We start from the raw sequence: 12,858 nt of genomic DNA on the forward strand, positions 1-12,858 counted from the left end.
AAGCCCCCATTTTCCTGACAACTAGTCCCTGAACTCAGGCTTTCAAGCTTCATTAGTATGCCTCCAACGCTTCAGCCATGGGCACACTCGCTGAATAACCATAGCGATAAGACCAGCCCTAAACCCTGCCTGGGCTCCCTGTTGAAGGGACCAAACCACTCAGATCCTCACAGTACTTTCTTTCACCTCATTTGATCACCCCTCATCCCCAAGAAACCATTTTACATTTGAAAAGAAAGAGGACTGAGAGGGAAATGACTCTAAGTGGCAAAGTTAGAAACTTTAACTCCGGTCTCACCTCCAAATACAGCACATTTCCCACTTGACAACAGAGGAGGAGGAAATGCTCTAAATGTAGGTCTAAGACTAACAGGATTAAGAGACGAGAAACTTACAGAAGTGTAAAATGTAGTGCCATCAGCCACAGTGCAGACTTTACAGTTTCTCAGGAGTCAAGGAGGGCAGGGTTTTTCAAGCAAAGGGACTTTCACAAGGCCTTAGATGTCATGCAGGCTGAGCAACCACAGAAGGCAGGCAGAGAGGACTGGGAGGGGGAGGGAGCAAAGTGTACACACACACCTTTGGACCAAGCTTCAAGCTACTGAGAAATCCCTCCCTACTTAAGAATCAAATGATTTCAATGGGATGCAGACATGGGCCATACCTTGTACTAGCTTCCCACGAGTGGGCAGCAACAAGCACACTGCCAAGTACACAGCAGACTTTCAATACGTGTTTGTTGATCTCGCTGGAGTTTTATCTATGTATCAAGATACAGCCTTATTCAAAACTCCCACAAATATCGTAATCTCCCCAAATTGGGCGTTGCCCTTAGACACCAGCTGAAATATGTAGAAATGGTGAATCTTTTGTATTACAGGTAGAGGAAGTTAGAAACTTATTTTCCATTACCAAATTGCTTCCATATTTCTTTTATGTCAAACAGACCTTTCCAACAAAGAAGCTAAAATATCGTATCATACCAAAGTTTATTGATTACATCAAACAAAAATTTCTGTAATGAAAAAGGCATTCATAAAAGACAGCATTCACATTCATTATAGAAAGCAACAACATAGATGTAAAAAATTGCTGAAGTGAAAAATGTAATATTGTAGTCCCATTTTGCAAGCTGAAAAATGACTTTGTCAACACTTGCATAAAATCTGCATTTATATATACTGCATGTTATTAAAAAATTTCATCACTAAATTATTATGAATTTTGCAAATTTAGGCTTACATTTTATACTGTTGCTGGTGTAAATGTGGTAGATATGGAATTTATGTTTTCAGTTAACATCCTCAAACATCAGACAGTAGTTGTGAAAATTACAAGGACATTTTGTAGTTCAACATTATTCAGATGGTGGGTATATGATTATTACATTTTACCCCTTTCTCTGACACAAAATAAAGTGGTTAAATTGTAGTGCTAGGAATACTGGATGGCTTACTTCAAGTCGTTCCATCTGCTAACCCCATGCTAACCATTATTTTTAGCTCATGAAAAAATACCTTTCAAACAATAAAGTCATGTCCTTCTCAAGGATCCAGACCATGATATTATACATCACGGCCGTCGTGAATTTGAGCTGCCGTGTAATATGCAGCTAAGACGCGACTCTAAATCCTCCTTGTCTTTCTTCCAGGCTAAAGGGAATTTTATATGCCACCAGTTATATATCCACTACCCCAGATATTCTGATTATGTCCAATCTCCAATGGTCTGCATCAAACAAGCTCCTCTAGTTAAGGTGGGCTCTCTGTATTCACAGTCCCTATAATTCTTATGTAAAACAAGAACAATACGAGAGACAACAACTACTAAAAACAAGAACAACAACAAAACATTGAAAGCTTTCCTGGGTCTGATTTTTTCAGCTCTTTGGAATAAGAATATATTGACTTGGTTTTCAGCAGACTACTTCAAACCTCAAATACAGGCTACCAGAACACAGCACACTTAGGAAGGTATGAGGACGCTTAACAAAATACTCAACAATAATACTGACGGATGAAATGATGAAAAAGGGTCAATAATGATGGAATGGTTTCTGATAACTAAATATGTCCTTTCTAGAATTTAAGAAAAATTACAGCTAAACATTAACACAAAATACACATGGAAGAATCAAATGTGCCATATGGACCATATAAATACACTGGTATAGACTAAATCTAATACTTTTCCAAATTAAGGTACAATATAAACACTAATAATAGTACAGGCATGCCCGAAAAAAAAATAAAAGTGGAAACTGGTATGAAAACACTTTTTAAAAGGTCATTTCAATCTAGTCGTCAAATGATGTCATTTATATAAAAAAAAATGTGTTTAATTTTAACATTTGGTAAAGACAGATCACATTTACTTTTATGTTTTAAGCAAACTCCTTAGGAAGCTAAACCCTCCCTCAAGTCCGGTAAATCGAGGACTTGACACCTGGGTGAATCTCATGGTTTAGAGTCGGACCATTACCCTCGTCCAGTCTGCTAAGAGAAACAACACTCGTGTTCACAGAGTTGTGCTCTGCAGGTGGAACCACTCTCTTGGATGAACCCCTCCTCCTCCCCCAATTGGCAAGTTAAAAAAAATAAAGTGCTACATATATGCACAGACGCAACCTCTTTCAAATAAAAACCATTAGTTTGAAATCAGCTATTCTTCCTACCTCTCCACGATGTTCAGAATGGCCTTTATTTTTATGTAACTACATTTTCCCCCAGCTTGCCTTAGATCTGAATAAAACTAATACCGGAAAAATCTATTAAATCTTAACTGTTTTGAGGGGCTACTAAGTGATTGGAAATGCTTTATTTTCAAATCTTACACCCATTAGGTGTAATTCAGAAGAAAAAATAGTAAGTATTCAAGATATTTTTTTGGCAAGGATATTCTATCAGGACAAAATTAGCATGGGGGTGAACAGAAAGGATTATCTGATGTATTGATTTAGTCCTCATATTTTCAAGTATTCCTTTCATATATTGAAAAAAATAATTTAAGATTATCATTCAGCAGGAACAAGAAATGTGATCCAAACAGCCTATTTCTTCTGCCAGGCAAAAAAAGTAGTATTAGCAAAATCTATTCATTCCCATTGCATGACTTCTACTTTATACTATTGTATTTAAATCCATTCACAGAGTTCATGGGTTAAAAGAGCACTCATTTGGTAGTTATTTTATTCTATCTAAAGCCAGAAATTCTAAATAATCTTGCTTTCAACTTTCATATAATTCATAACTTAGAGCTTTGGCCATAACGGCTGCTTACAATAACTGTAAATACTTAAAGAGAGTCATTTGGTATTTTAATGGACATTTATTCTGAACCTTAGACTTAAGATAGTGGTTTAGTTTGTTGCATATCGAGTATCCTGAGATGAAAACTTTTTGTAGTTGTTTCTTCATGCTTTCTCTTTTAGCTGTAACCACTGTCAATATGCTTGTAGGACAGTAACATAGGCAGTTCAAGATTCGGATTCTGAAAGATTTAAAATATACAGAGTTAAAAGGTTTACTGTAATAATAATGTGAAACCATCTGTTTAGCATTTTCAAAAATAAATCAAGTAGTAAATTTTGTTATGAGAGTAAAGCAACTGTCTTAACAAAGCTGCCAAGTTTTATTCACATGCAGGGGGAAAAAAAGTCACACAATAACCAGTTTTTACTCCTTTTTTCAATTGTCGACTGAATAGACTCAGACCTGCTTTTGCTTTTGGACTGCTCCAGGGTTCTCCTAATAATTGTTACCACTAGGACAGCAGAGGCTTAGCTCAGTAAGATCTCATCGTCTAGTCGGAGCCCCATGAAAACAGGGAATTTTTTTTCTGTGTGTCTTTTTGCCTTTTCTAGGGCCGCTCCCGTGGCATATGGAGGTTCCCAGGCTAGGGGTCCAATTGGAGCTGTAGCCACCGGCCTACACCACAGGCATAGCAACACGTGGGGATCCAGGCCTCGTCTGCAACTTACACCTCATCTTACGACAATGCTGGATCCCTAACCCACTGAGCAAGGCCAGGGATCGAACCTACAACCTCATGGTTCCTAGTTGGATTAGTTAACCACTGAGCCATGATGGAAACTCCAACAGGGACATTTTATTTAACTTTCTATCTCTAGCACTGAGATGCACTCGTGCACAGCAGATGCTCAGGACATGCTGAATGAATGAATTTGATTACTGATTTTTGGATGTGTTAATTATGACAAAGTCTGAAGATATATTCAGTTTTGAAAGTATTTTCCCTTTAATTAAAGAAACGTGTTTCTTCTCTATAATATTGAGGTTTCTTTTTGGTAGATCATGTATCTATGAGTTAGCTAACTCTTCTGCTTCTTTTATTCATCATCTTTTTAGAAAAGAGACCACAGAAGTCTCCCCAAGCCATCCTCTTTGTCCTCTAAATTTTATCGAATGCTATATGATCAGGATGGGGCATGATAGGCCAACTGATCACTGTGTGTAAATCAGGTTATGTTGAGAAGTGGGTGAGTCTCATGTCAAGGGAGTAAGCCTAACTTTGATTCTCCACTCAAAAATCCAACTAATTAAAACCTCAGTAGTGGAGGGCCTTAAGGACCTATTTTCTTCCCACTTTGGTACACCTTCCTTGCTATGCTTGGACTATATGTCCCTTAGAATACCTTCCATTCCTTTTGCTGTTCCATATTCTCGTATTAGTTCAGGTAGCAGGATCAAGGTGACTCTAACCAAAATAAGGTTGCCACTCATGTCAAGAACTTATAAAAGGAGCCAGGCAGTTCCCTTATCAACCAAGGGACAAACTTCAGTGGCTAAACTAATTGCTAAATATTTTCCTTGGAGGAGAAATAATGTCACATGAACATTATTCCTGGAAGAAATTACATTAAAAATAAAACAATTGTCCCCGCCCCCTACAAACCTTCCTCAGTTCTGTTAGGCATTGTAGGAGTTAAGGCCCTGGAGAGCCCAAAAGCAGTAGCAGTGTCTGCTACCCAGCCTAGTCTCCAAACCACAGACCAAGCTAAGGAAAGCAATCCAGGGGGATACAAATTAGCTGGAAACAGTATAGCTAAAATGCACCACACAGCTTAGGACAAGGCTATCTGGGACAAAACAGTCAAAGACTTTGAAGGCTACTGGGAAGCAGATTCATTACTGAGGGAAAATATAAGCAGGTGAGTCACTCCAGATGGGTAAAAGGATGCAGACCAAGGCAAAAGAGTTGGCTTCCAAAATAGCACTGTAGATGCGGACTGATGAACTGTAGGGGACAGAAGGACCAACGGATTCAATCTATTAGCACAACTGTTAGTTGTTTGCTGGAGGGTGGGGGCACTGACAGCTGATGAAAAAACTGGGCCTTTGAGGTGGACTCACAATTGTTAGCATCACAAATGAACTGACCTGCAATTTCATCCATGATGATCATTAATTTTTATGTGTGAATGAAAGATTGCCCTGCCCTAAGCTGTATGAGTTGTTTCCAAGCTGACAAGCTTATAAACCTCATTCATGAATTACTCTAAATTCCTGTGAATGGATTAGAAGACCTGTAAAGGTCTGGGGTGACAGAGGCCCCTGCAATGGGAAGCAATACACAGGGAGGAGTCATTCTGAATTCAAAGATTCCTCCCATGGCATCAAGTCCTTCCAAATATATTTACTGGGGTAAATGAAACAGTATGGTATAAAATGAATTTACTCACTTTTGGAAAAAATAATTATGAAGCATTTTTTTTTTTTTGGTCTTTTCAGGGCTGCACCCACGGCATATGGAGGTTCCCAGGCTAGGGATCTAATCAGAGCTACAGCTGCCAGCCTACGCCACAGCCACAGCCACGCGGGATCCAAGCTGTGTCTGCGACCTACACCACAGCTCACGGCAATGCCGGATCCTTAACCCACTGAGCGAGGCCAGGGATTGAACCCGCAACCTCATGCTTCCTAGTCAGCTTTGATTCCCCTTTGCCACAAGAGAACTCCAGCATTCTATATTATTAGGCTAACATCCCCCTGAATGGCTTGGAAAGATTTTACCTCTGAAAGATGAAACATTTAACTTGAATAAAACTTGACACTAAAAAAAAGTAATTAGAGTAGATTGGTTCACTAACATATACTTGGGGGTCAGACATTTACAAGGACATTAAGTAAATACCTGCAAACACAGACACATCACATGGAGGTACAAACACACTGAATCATTTTCACATAATTCCCAAAAGAACATGCAATGCTAAACTGACTCGATATTATACAGATGCAATTTTGGAATATTTATTTTCAATTTTCCAAATGATCTTTTAAAATCAAAATAATTTCCTGATCAGTATTAATGAGCATTTATTTTCTCATGATGCCATAACAACACGCCCCCTACAGATTAAATATATTCTATTACCCTTTAGCTCTGGAAAATGCCTAAAATTTTATTTGGGGGCTTAGCAAATTTAAAATATGTATTTCCCCATATTCCAAGTAATGCATCTTTATATTTTTGCAAAGAATAGTATAAAGTTCACCACACCAACAGCAGAGAAAATTTAGAGAGTGATATTTTCATTTTTTTCTTTATAATGCTGTTAATCTGTTTCTTTAAAGCCAGCCCGCTTGTTTAACACTAGGTACCTGTTACAATATATTAGATTCGTCTGAGAATGTTCGTAAAAGAAGAGGTCTGACTGAAGGTCTGGTGGATAATGAGTCAGATGCCTTTTTACAGCTCAGATTTCTCTGTAATAGTGAGGTAAAGATACTTAAAGCATTTGAAGATTGGTTAACCTACCTGGTGATAAAAATGTAGGAAGAAAAAAAAATCATTTCCTATAGACTACTATTCTGGCCAAAAGTACAAATGAATACACTATAGCAAATGCATAACATTTAAATGAATACATTTAAAGACCTAAGAAAGTCTCCAACTTGAGTTGAAGTGTTTTCATGGTAGAAGAATACAGACATTAGTAGTATGCGGCAAACTTGGGTTTTTGAAATGACACTGGTAAGTTATGTGGTAGATGAGTCAATATGGTTTGATTAGTCAAGCTTACCATCCTTTTGGTGAACACCTCTGAGAGTTGTGCCGGTACTGTAAGTGTACTGTCTTAGGGAAAAGACTAGCTCTAGCACGTTGTGGCTTCTGCTGCATACCAGGAATCAATGGGACTACAGACCTATGGTACAAGTTTTGAAAACCACTTCCTCTCCAGTGTGACAATTTGAGAAGGTGAACAAATGATTAAAGGAAAATGACAAAATACTCTTAAGTATCAATAGAAGATATAAAGAGGAGCCATGGGAATTTTTCATAAAGAATCAGAAAATGGTGTCAAGCAAATGAGAATGCAAGCAAGTTGGTACATTAAGAAAGGAAATCACCTTATTCACTCCAAGAGAAACTGTGATTGCTGGAAGTTTGAGAAAGCATGAAGATAGTAGATGTTCCTGAGGAAGGGAGGCGTTTCGTTACCTTGTTCACAATTGCACAAAAGGTGGAAAATTGCAGTAGAAAAAAGAGAAATGCAAAAACCAAAAAGAAAAAAAAAGTAAATATTCTCTGAAATGTAAGACATTTAAGAAGAAACCTTGAGAATTTGAAGTTGAAATGACATGTTAGTTTAGAAGACGTTACTTTCTGAAGTAGAGTTAGTAGTTAGGAATAGACTATTATTTGAGCAAACTACTACTTCTCTGTATATCAATAAAAATTCTTTTGTTAATGGGAAATATGGCTACTGCGAATAAAATAAATAAAAAATATGCTTCTCAGTGAAATAAAACTCATCTCTAATCATTAATTCACTAACTTACATTGTTCAAAATCCACTGGTCAGAGCTATATTCAGGGTCCATTATTGCTCTATCCTGAAGTAACTATCCCCCCTGCGCTACTGCACAGATGTAATATGAAGGGACTGATGGCCCTGGGGCAGTTTCAGGTTAAAAACCTCATCAAAACTAACATAATGGAAAAACAGTTGGTGAAACCACACTTCAGGACCATTTACCTCTGGACCAATGCTTTAACTTCCCTTCTTCTAGCATAATTTGACTGGTTTTCCCCTTTCCCCTATAGAGACTCTTTAAAAAGCGTTGCCTAAAGAGCTATGAAATTTTCTTTTAAAACACTTAGAAAAAGTAAAAATTGATAACTGAAAGTTTAATTAAAAAAGCCTAAGAGGTTACTTTTTTTTCCCCTTCTTCTGTGCCTAAAGTTACAAGCCAATTTACAGACTTGGTTTTGGTATTGCTCGAGCAAAACAGAAGATGACTGGTCAACTATGGGCATGAGCTTAATGATCTGCTATTGAACATTACCCATATTACCTACTTATTGACTAATGGAAATAGGTTTAACAAAAGAAACCAGCTAGAGTAACACATATATCTAGCAGAGTCTAAAAACAATTATTATACTTCTAAAGGCAAATACTTTGATTTATTCACATGTTTTAATATAACTATATTTTTTTCCCTGTTCATGGTTTACCTTAAATAAAGCTGGTGACATGTTGGTAACATGCAAATTACCAATTGATAAAGCTAGAGAAATAAATATCTAGTTCCTGAGGAGAAAAATTTTAAATTGCTTTGTCTTCTATTTCATGGGCAAAAACCTTCCAATAAAATTAATATACCAAATCCCCCACTCTGTGTTTAAAATACAAGCCCGTCCATCTATTTAAGACTGTAATTGAAGCACATTTCGGTGCACTCCAAACCCTGTATCCAACCGTCAGAGATAAAAATATTTCAATGAAGGAGAAATTTTAGGGATTAATAGGTTACTTTATAAAGGATAACAAAAGAAACATGGAGGTATAGAAAGCAGTAGAGAGCATAGAAAGAGTAAAGCAATAAAAAATTGATATAGCTATAGCAACTGGTTGGGAGAGGGTGGGAAGGATGGCAGATAATGAACTAAAGCAGTCTGAAATTTCCATATCCCTTTGCGTTTCTCTAGAGAGCTTTGACGCTGGCTCAATTAGCAGTTGGTCAAAGAGGCCAATGCATAAAGGTCCATCTCAACAGCCACGATGTTAGGATTCAACTTTATTTCTGTCTAATCCAGATCACAGCTATTACCTTTAGAGAACCCAGAGTTGTATGTGACACTGTCAGGATTACAACAGTCATCGTCACTGTCACCATTGTTATTATAAGGATAAATTGTATTCTCCAAAATTTTCAAAGTGTTTTCTTTAGGAATTTTGCTCAGACAGCTGACTATTCTTCCTTTTCCTGTCTTCCACTTGGAAAGAGCTCCCTACATAATGGAATGTTTCCTCTTGTTTGTGCAAACATCACATGAGAGGTATGGGCATGTTGCTGGGTCTGTTCCCATTAGATTACAGTGCCCCTATCTGCTTAGTAGGCAAAGTCAAGCCTCCTCTTGATGGTGTTGGATTACATCAGAAAACTTTACATAAAGGTATGTGGAAAATTACTCCACTGGAAACAGGAACTGGTATTTACTAGCTGGCCAGAAGGGCGAGGTGTATTTCATTGATTAAGAGAGAGACCGACTGTTTAGAAGGGACACAGCTTTTTGAAATTCTTAACTTTAAACTTCCTTTGAAGTGTCATCTGCTGTTCCGCTGTTCAGTGCTCAATGATGGTTTCATCATACACTTGTCAGCAGCATGGAGATGTGGCTTTGTCAATTTATTAGCTAAAGAAAAGTCCTATGATGCTTGATGATGGGATTTTAGCTCAAAAATGAACATCGCTGAAAATAAGGTGTGAAAATATTTTCTCCCCAGCGTCAAACAACTGAGGGAGCCTTTTTTCTGAACCTCGCAGCATTCTTTATAATGCTAATATCATGACAGAACTCAGTTGTGGTGGAGGCTGCCATACCAGACTTTTTACTAGAGGCTTCGGGAGGCAGTGACTTGACCTTGAAATGGCTCAGCTGTGTTACAACAAGCGACAGTATTGAGTCTACAATTCTGTTTATACCTGCTCATAGAAATGTTCCAAATAAATCCCCTTTATAACTCAACTAGAGTGAGAGCTCCTTGTGGGTGGGAGCTGCTTCTAATTCATCCCCATAAGTTAGAGCAGCTAACTTACAATGGACCCTTGGGCAGTGTGTGCTGAATTGAGTAAAATTCAAAAGAAGGCTGCTTCCATAATTGTTAAATGTAAATGGCTTGGCTTCTTTCTGAAAAGCCATAGAGACATTTTTTCTCTACCCACTGCTGAGTTCCCTTCTTAAAGCAGCTGAGGACAGAGCTGGCAGTCTACTTGCCACAGACATTTCCGGCCCTAGGTACAAGGGATTCCGATGCTTACTGGTTTAAGTCAGGGGGATCTTCCATCTCTACATAGGGACACATGCTTTACCCCATTAGGGAGTCTTTCAGGTATGAGGCTGACCCAGTGTAAAAGAACCTTTTGCTTCCCTTTAAAATGAGGCCAATATCTTAGCAAGGGATAACTTAACAAAGCAGGAAGTCACCCAGTCTGTTGGTCATTAAAATATTCTTTCTTCTTTATCTTAGAAGTGGCCTCTGCCTCTTTGATATGGCCGAATAGAGCTTTATATGTAAATAGATGTGACTTAGCAGAGTAGTCATGGCTGCCATGTTTCAGCTGGCCTTTATGCATTCTTATGCACTACTTTGCTCTTGCATTTTTTCACAAGGGGGAAAAAAAAAGGCAGTGCTGCTGAGTGCCCACCATGTTTTGTCTCATCTGCAAATCTGCAAGTCTCAAAATCCCACAGAGTCTGAAAAACCATTCAGCCTTTCAGACTTTGGATGTAAAGAGAGATGTTCATCAGTAGGTGGTTCAACATATATTCATTGGTTCAATGAGGATAGGAATAAATGAATGAATGACTGAATGAATGAATGTGATTATGGAAATTCTCCCGGTTGTTCTAGCATATCAGCATGCCAAGCTACAGCACACAGACACTGGAATTCCTACTATCATGGCCATAATCCACGGTAAACAAATTTCATGATGAACCCTGGAAACATTCTACACTGCTAAGTAAAAAGGGCTGCAGTCTCAGAAATCCATGTTAAGTTCAGAATCTGCTGTTTGCACGGAAAGAAAATGTTCTAAATCTTTATCTGCGACTCCCTTTAGCATCCCTCCATTTAATGGCCATCTGTATATAAAAACACTTAATACATTTAAAATATTTAGTGGCCATTTAACATAAGTCACCTCCAGCCAGTCTCCATTTTTTTTTTAAAGGGCCTAAACAAGACAATAAGATGATGTTTGAAGGTTTTGATCTCTGAGATTTTTGTGTCTTCAGAGCATGAAGCTGGGTAGGTGTGAGCCATTATTTTGCATGAGCTCCATTACCCCGAATAAGAAAAGCATTGAGGAGCTCCTCAAAGAGTATTCTCAAATTAGGATAATAAAAGGGCACCTCAAAGATCCTTCCTAGACAAACCCTGACTATGACAAGGCACCAAAATATTTCTTACTCTGACTTGTTTTTTGGCTTCATGCAAATTGCCACTTAAGTCATTCTGGGAGTAACCAGGTTTACCCCAGTTCAACTAGTATTAAAGTAGAATCAAAAAAGTAAATGCCACTTTCCCATTCTAAGACTAAACACCAGGCTGGAGGGAGTTAATGGAGGTCTACTGGAAGGATTAGAGAGAGATTAAGGTGATCTTAGCTAGGTTAATGTTATTGTGTCTAGTTCCACCCATAAGACATGCAGAAGCAGAGTTAAGGTCAGTTCTGACCACCCAACTATACACTGATTGGCCTTTATACGAAGAATCAATATTGTTTATGCCACTGAAAATCTACTGCTTTTGACTGGGACTGATACTGACTTTTATCATGAAGCTCCTGTTTTATACATCTAATCATGGAAGCTTTTCCAACTAAAGTTATTTTAGCTTCCTATGTCTGCATGATGCCAACCACTAGACTCTATCAATGTGGGAAAAAAAATTGAGACAAATCAGTTTTGTGGCTAAACTGGTTGGCAGATTTGATCAATTAGACTTAATTGGACTACTTGAAAATATTGCCTTGGAGGAGCTACACGATCTAGTTGGTATCAACATGATAGAAACAGAGTTGTGTTTGGCAAAATGAGCTAGTGTTGGCAGGAATATGACGTATTTAATTAACCTGTTGGTCAAAATCTGCCAGAAGTTTTATTTTCCAGGCTAATCTACCCCTTTCAGTTTAAAAGCTCTTTAAGAAAGGTTCAAAAGATATCAGATAATGCAGGGCCAAGCGATTAGGCTGACAGAGGGTAATAACTTCTCATTCCCGCAAAACAAATTTACAATGTAAGCAGCAAAGATAAAAACACACTCATAAGACAATCTTGATTTTTTTACAAGTGTGCTCAAGAGGGGAAGGATGTAGAAACCACATCCAGGGAATTCTCTTTGGTTCAAAATTACTGCTGGACAGACAGGGCTAGAAGCAACACAGAGATTAAGCAGCACTATAATTAAAGGAAGGGGAAAGGTTTGAAAGAGGCAAATTGGGATTATCAACTGAAAAAAAAAATCTGCAAACAATCCACAGGAGAATGTCTAAGGTTAAAGCTGGAATGTTGGTGTGGAAATTCCCAGTGTGAAAATTCTAGGCTAAAAAATAAAAAAGAAAAAAATCATTTTTTCCATTTAAAATTCCATATGGAGCATATGAGATACTCCATATGGATTGCTAAAGGTCACATAGAACACTATTAAGGAATCTACTTACCACCTGCATTGGATAACGAAGTTTTTATTTTACTTTTTATGCAGAAGAGGAAATTAAGTGATGAACCTGTAAGGAGGGGTTTAACATGCTGTAACTAATGCAATTCTCTAAATAAAATTTTTAGTTCATGGCAGATATTGAAGCCCCTTCCAAAAATCAG

At 37.9% G+C, this 12,858-nt stretch overlaps 1 protein-coding gene across 37 annotated transcripts in view; it reads right to left on the reverse strand.

The window, feature by feature from the left end:
• Positions 1-970: 970 nt before the first annotated feature.
• The window catches only part of ATP11C (ATPase phospholipid transporting 11C), a 180,488-nt gene continuing 168,600 nt past the window's right edge, over positions 971-12,858 (reverse strand). For 11 of the 37 annotated variants that reach the window (XM_085008905.1, XM_085008895.1, XM_085008881.1 and 8 more), the window contains 2 exons: positions 6,624-6,728; positions 971-3,489 (listed from right to left, as the gene is read on the reverse strand). In XM_085008905.1, coding sequence (XP_084865031.1) covers positions 6,627-6,728 — 102 coding nt within the window. In that variant the 3' untranslated portion in view covers positions 971-3,489; positions 6,624-6,626. Of the gene's footprint in view, positions 3,490-6,623; positions 6,729-7,373; positions 7,465-12,698; positions 12,765-12,858 lie in introns of all 37 variants that reach the window. The other 26 variants (XM_085008906.1, XM_085008903.1, XM_085008886.1 and 23 more) reach the window with 7 other exon arrangements.

This window comes from Sus scrofa, chromosome X (assembly GCF_054392235.1).
Source record: "Sus scrofa isolate SSC_HxYL_T2T_F1_AM1 chromosome X, Sscrofa_HxYL_maternal_Yorkshire_Landrace_v2.0, whole genome shotgun sequence".
Taxonomy (NCBI): Eukaryota; Metazoa; Chordata; class Mammalia; order Artiodactyla; family Suidae; genus Sus; species Sus scrofa.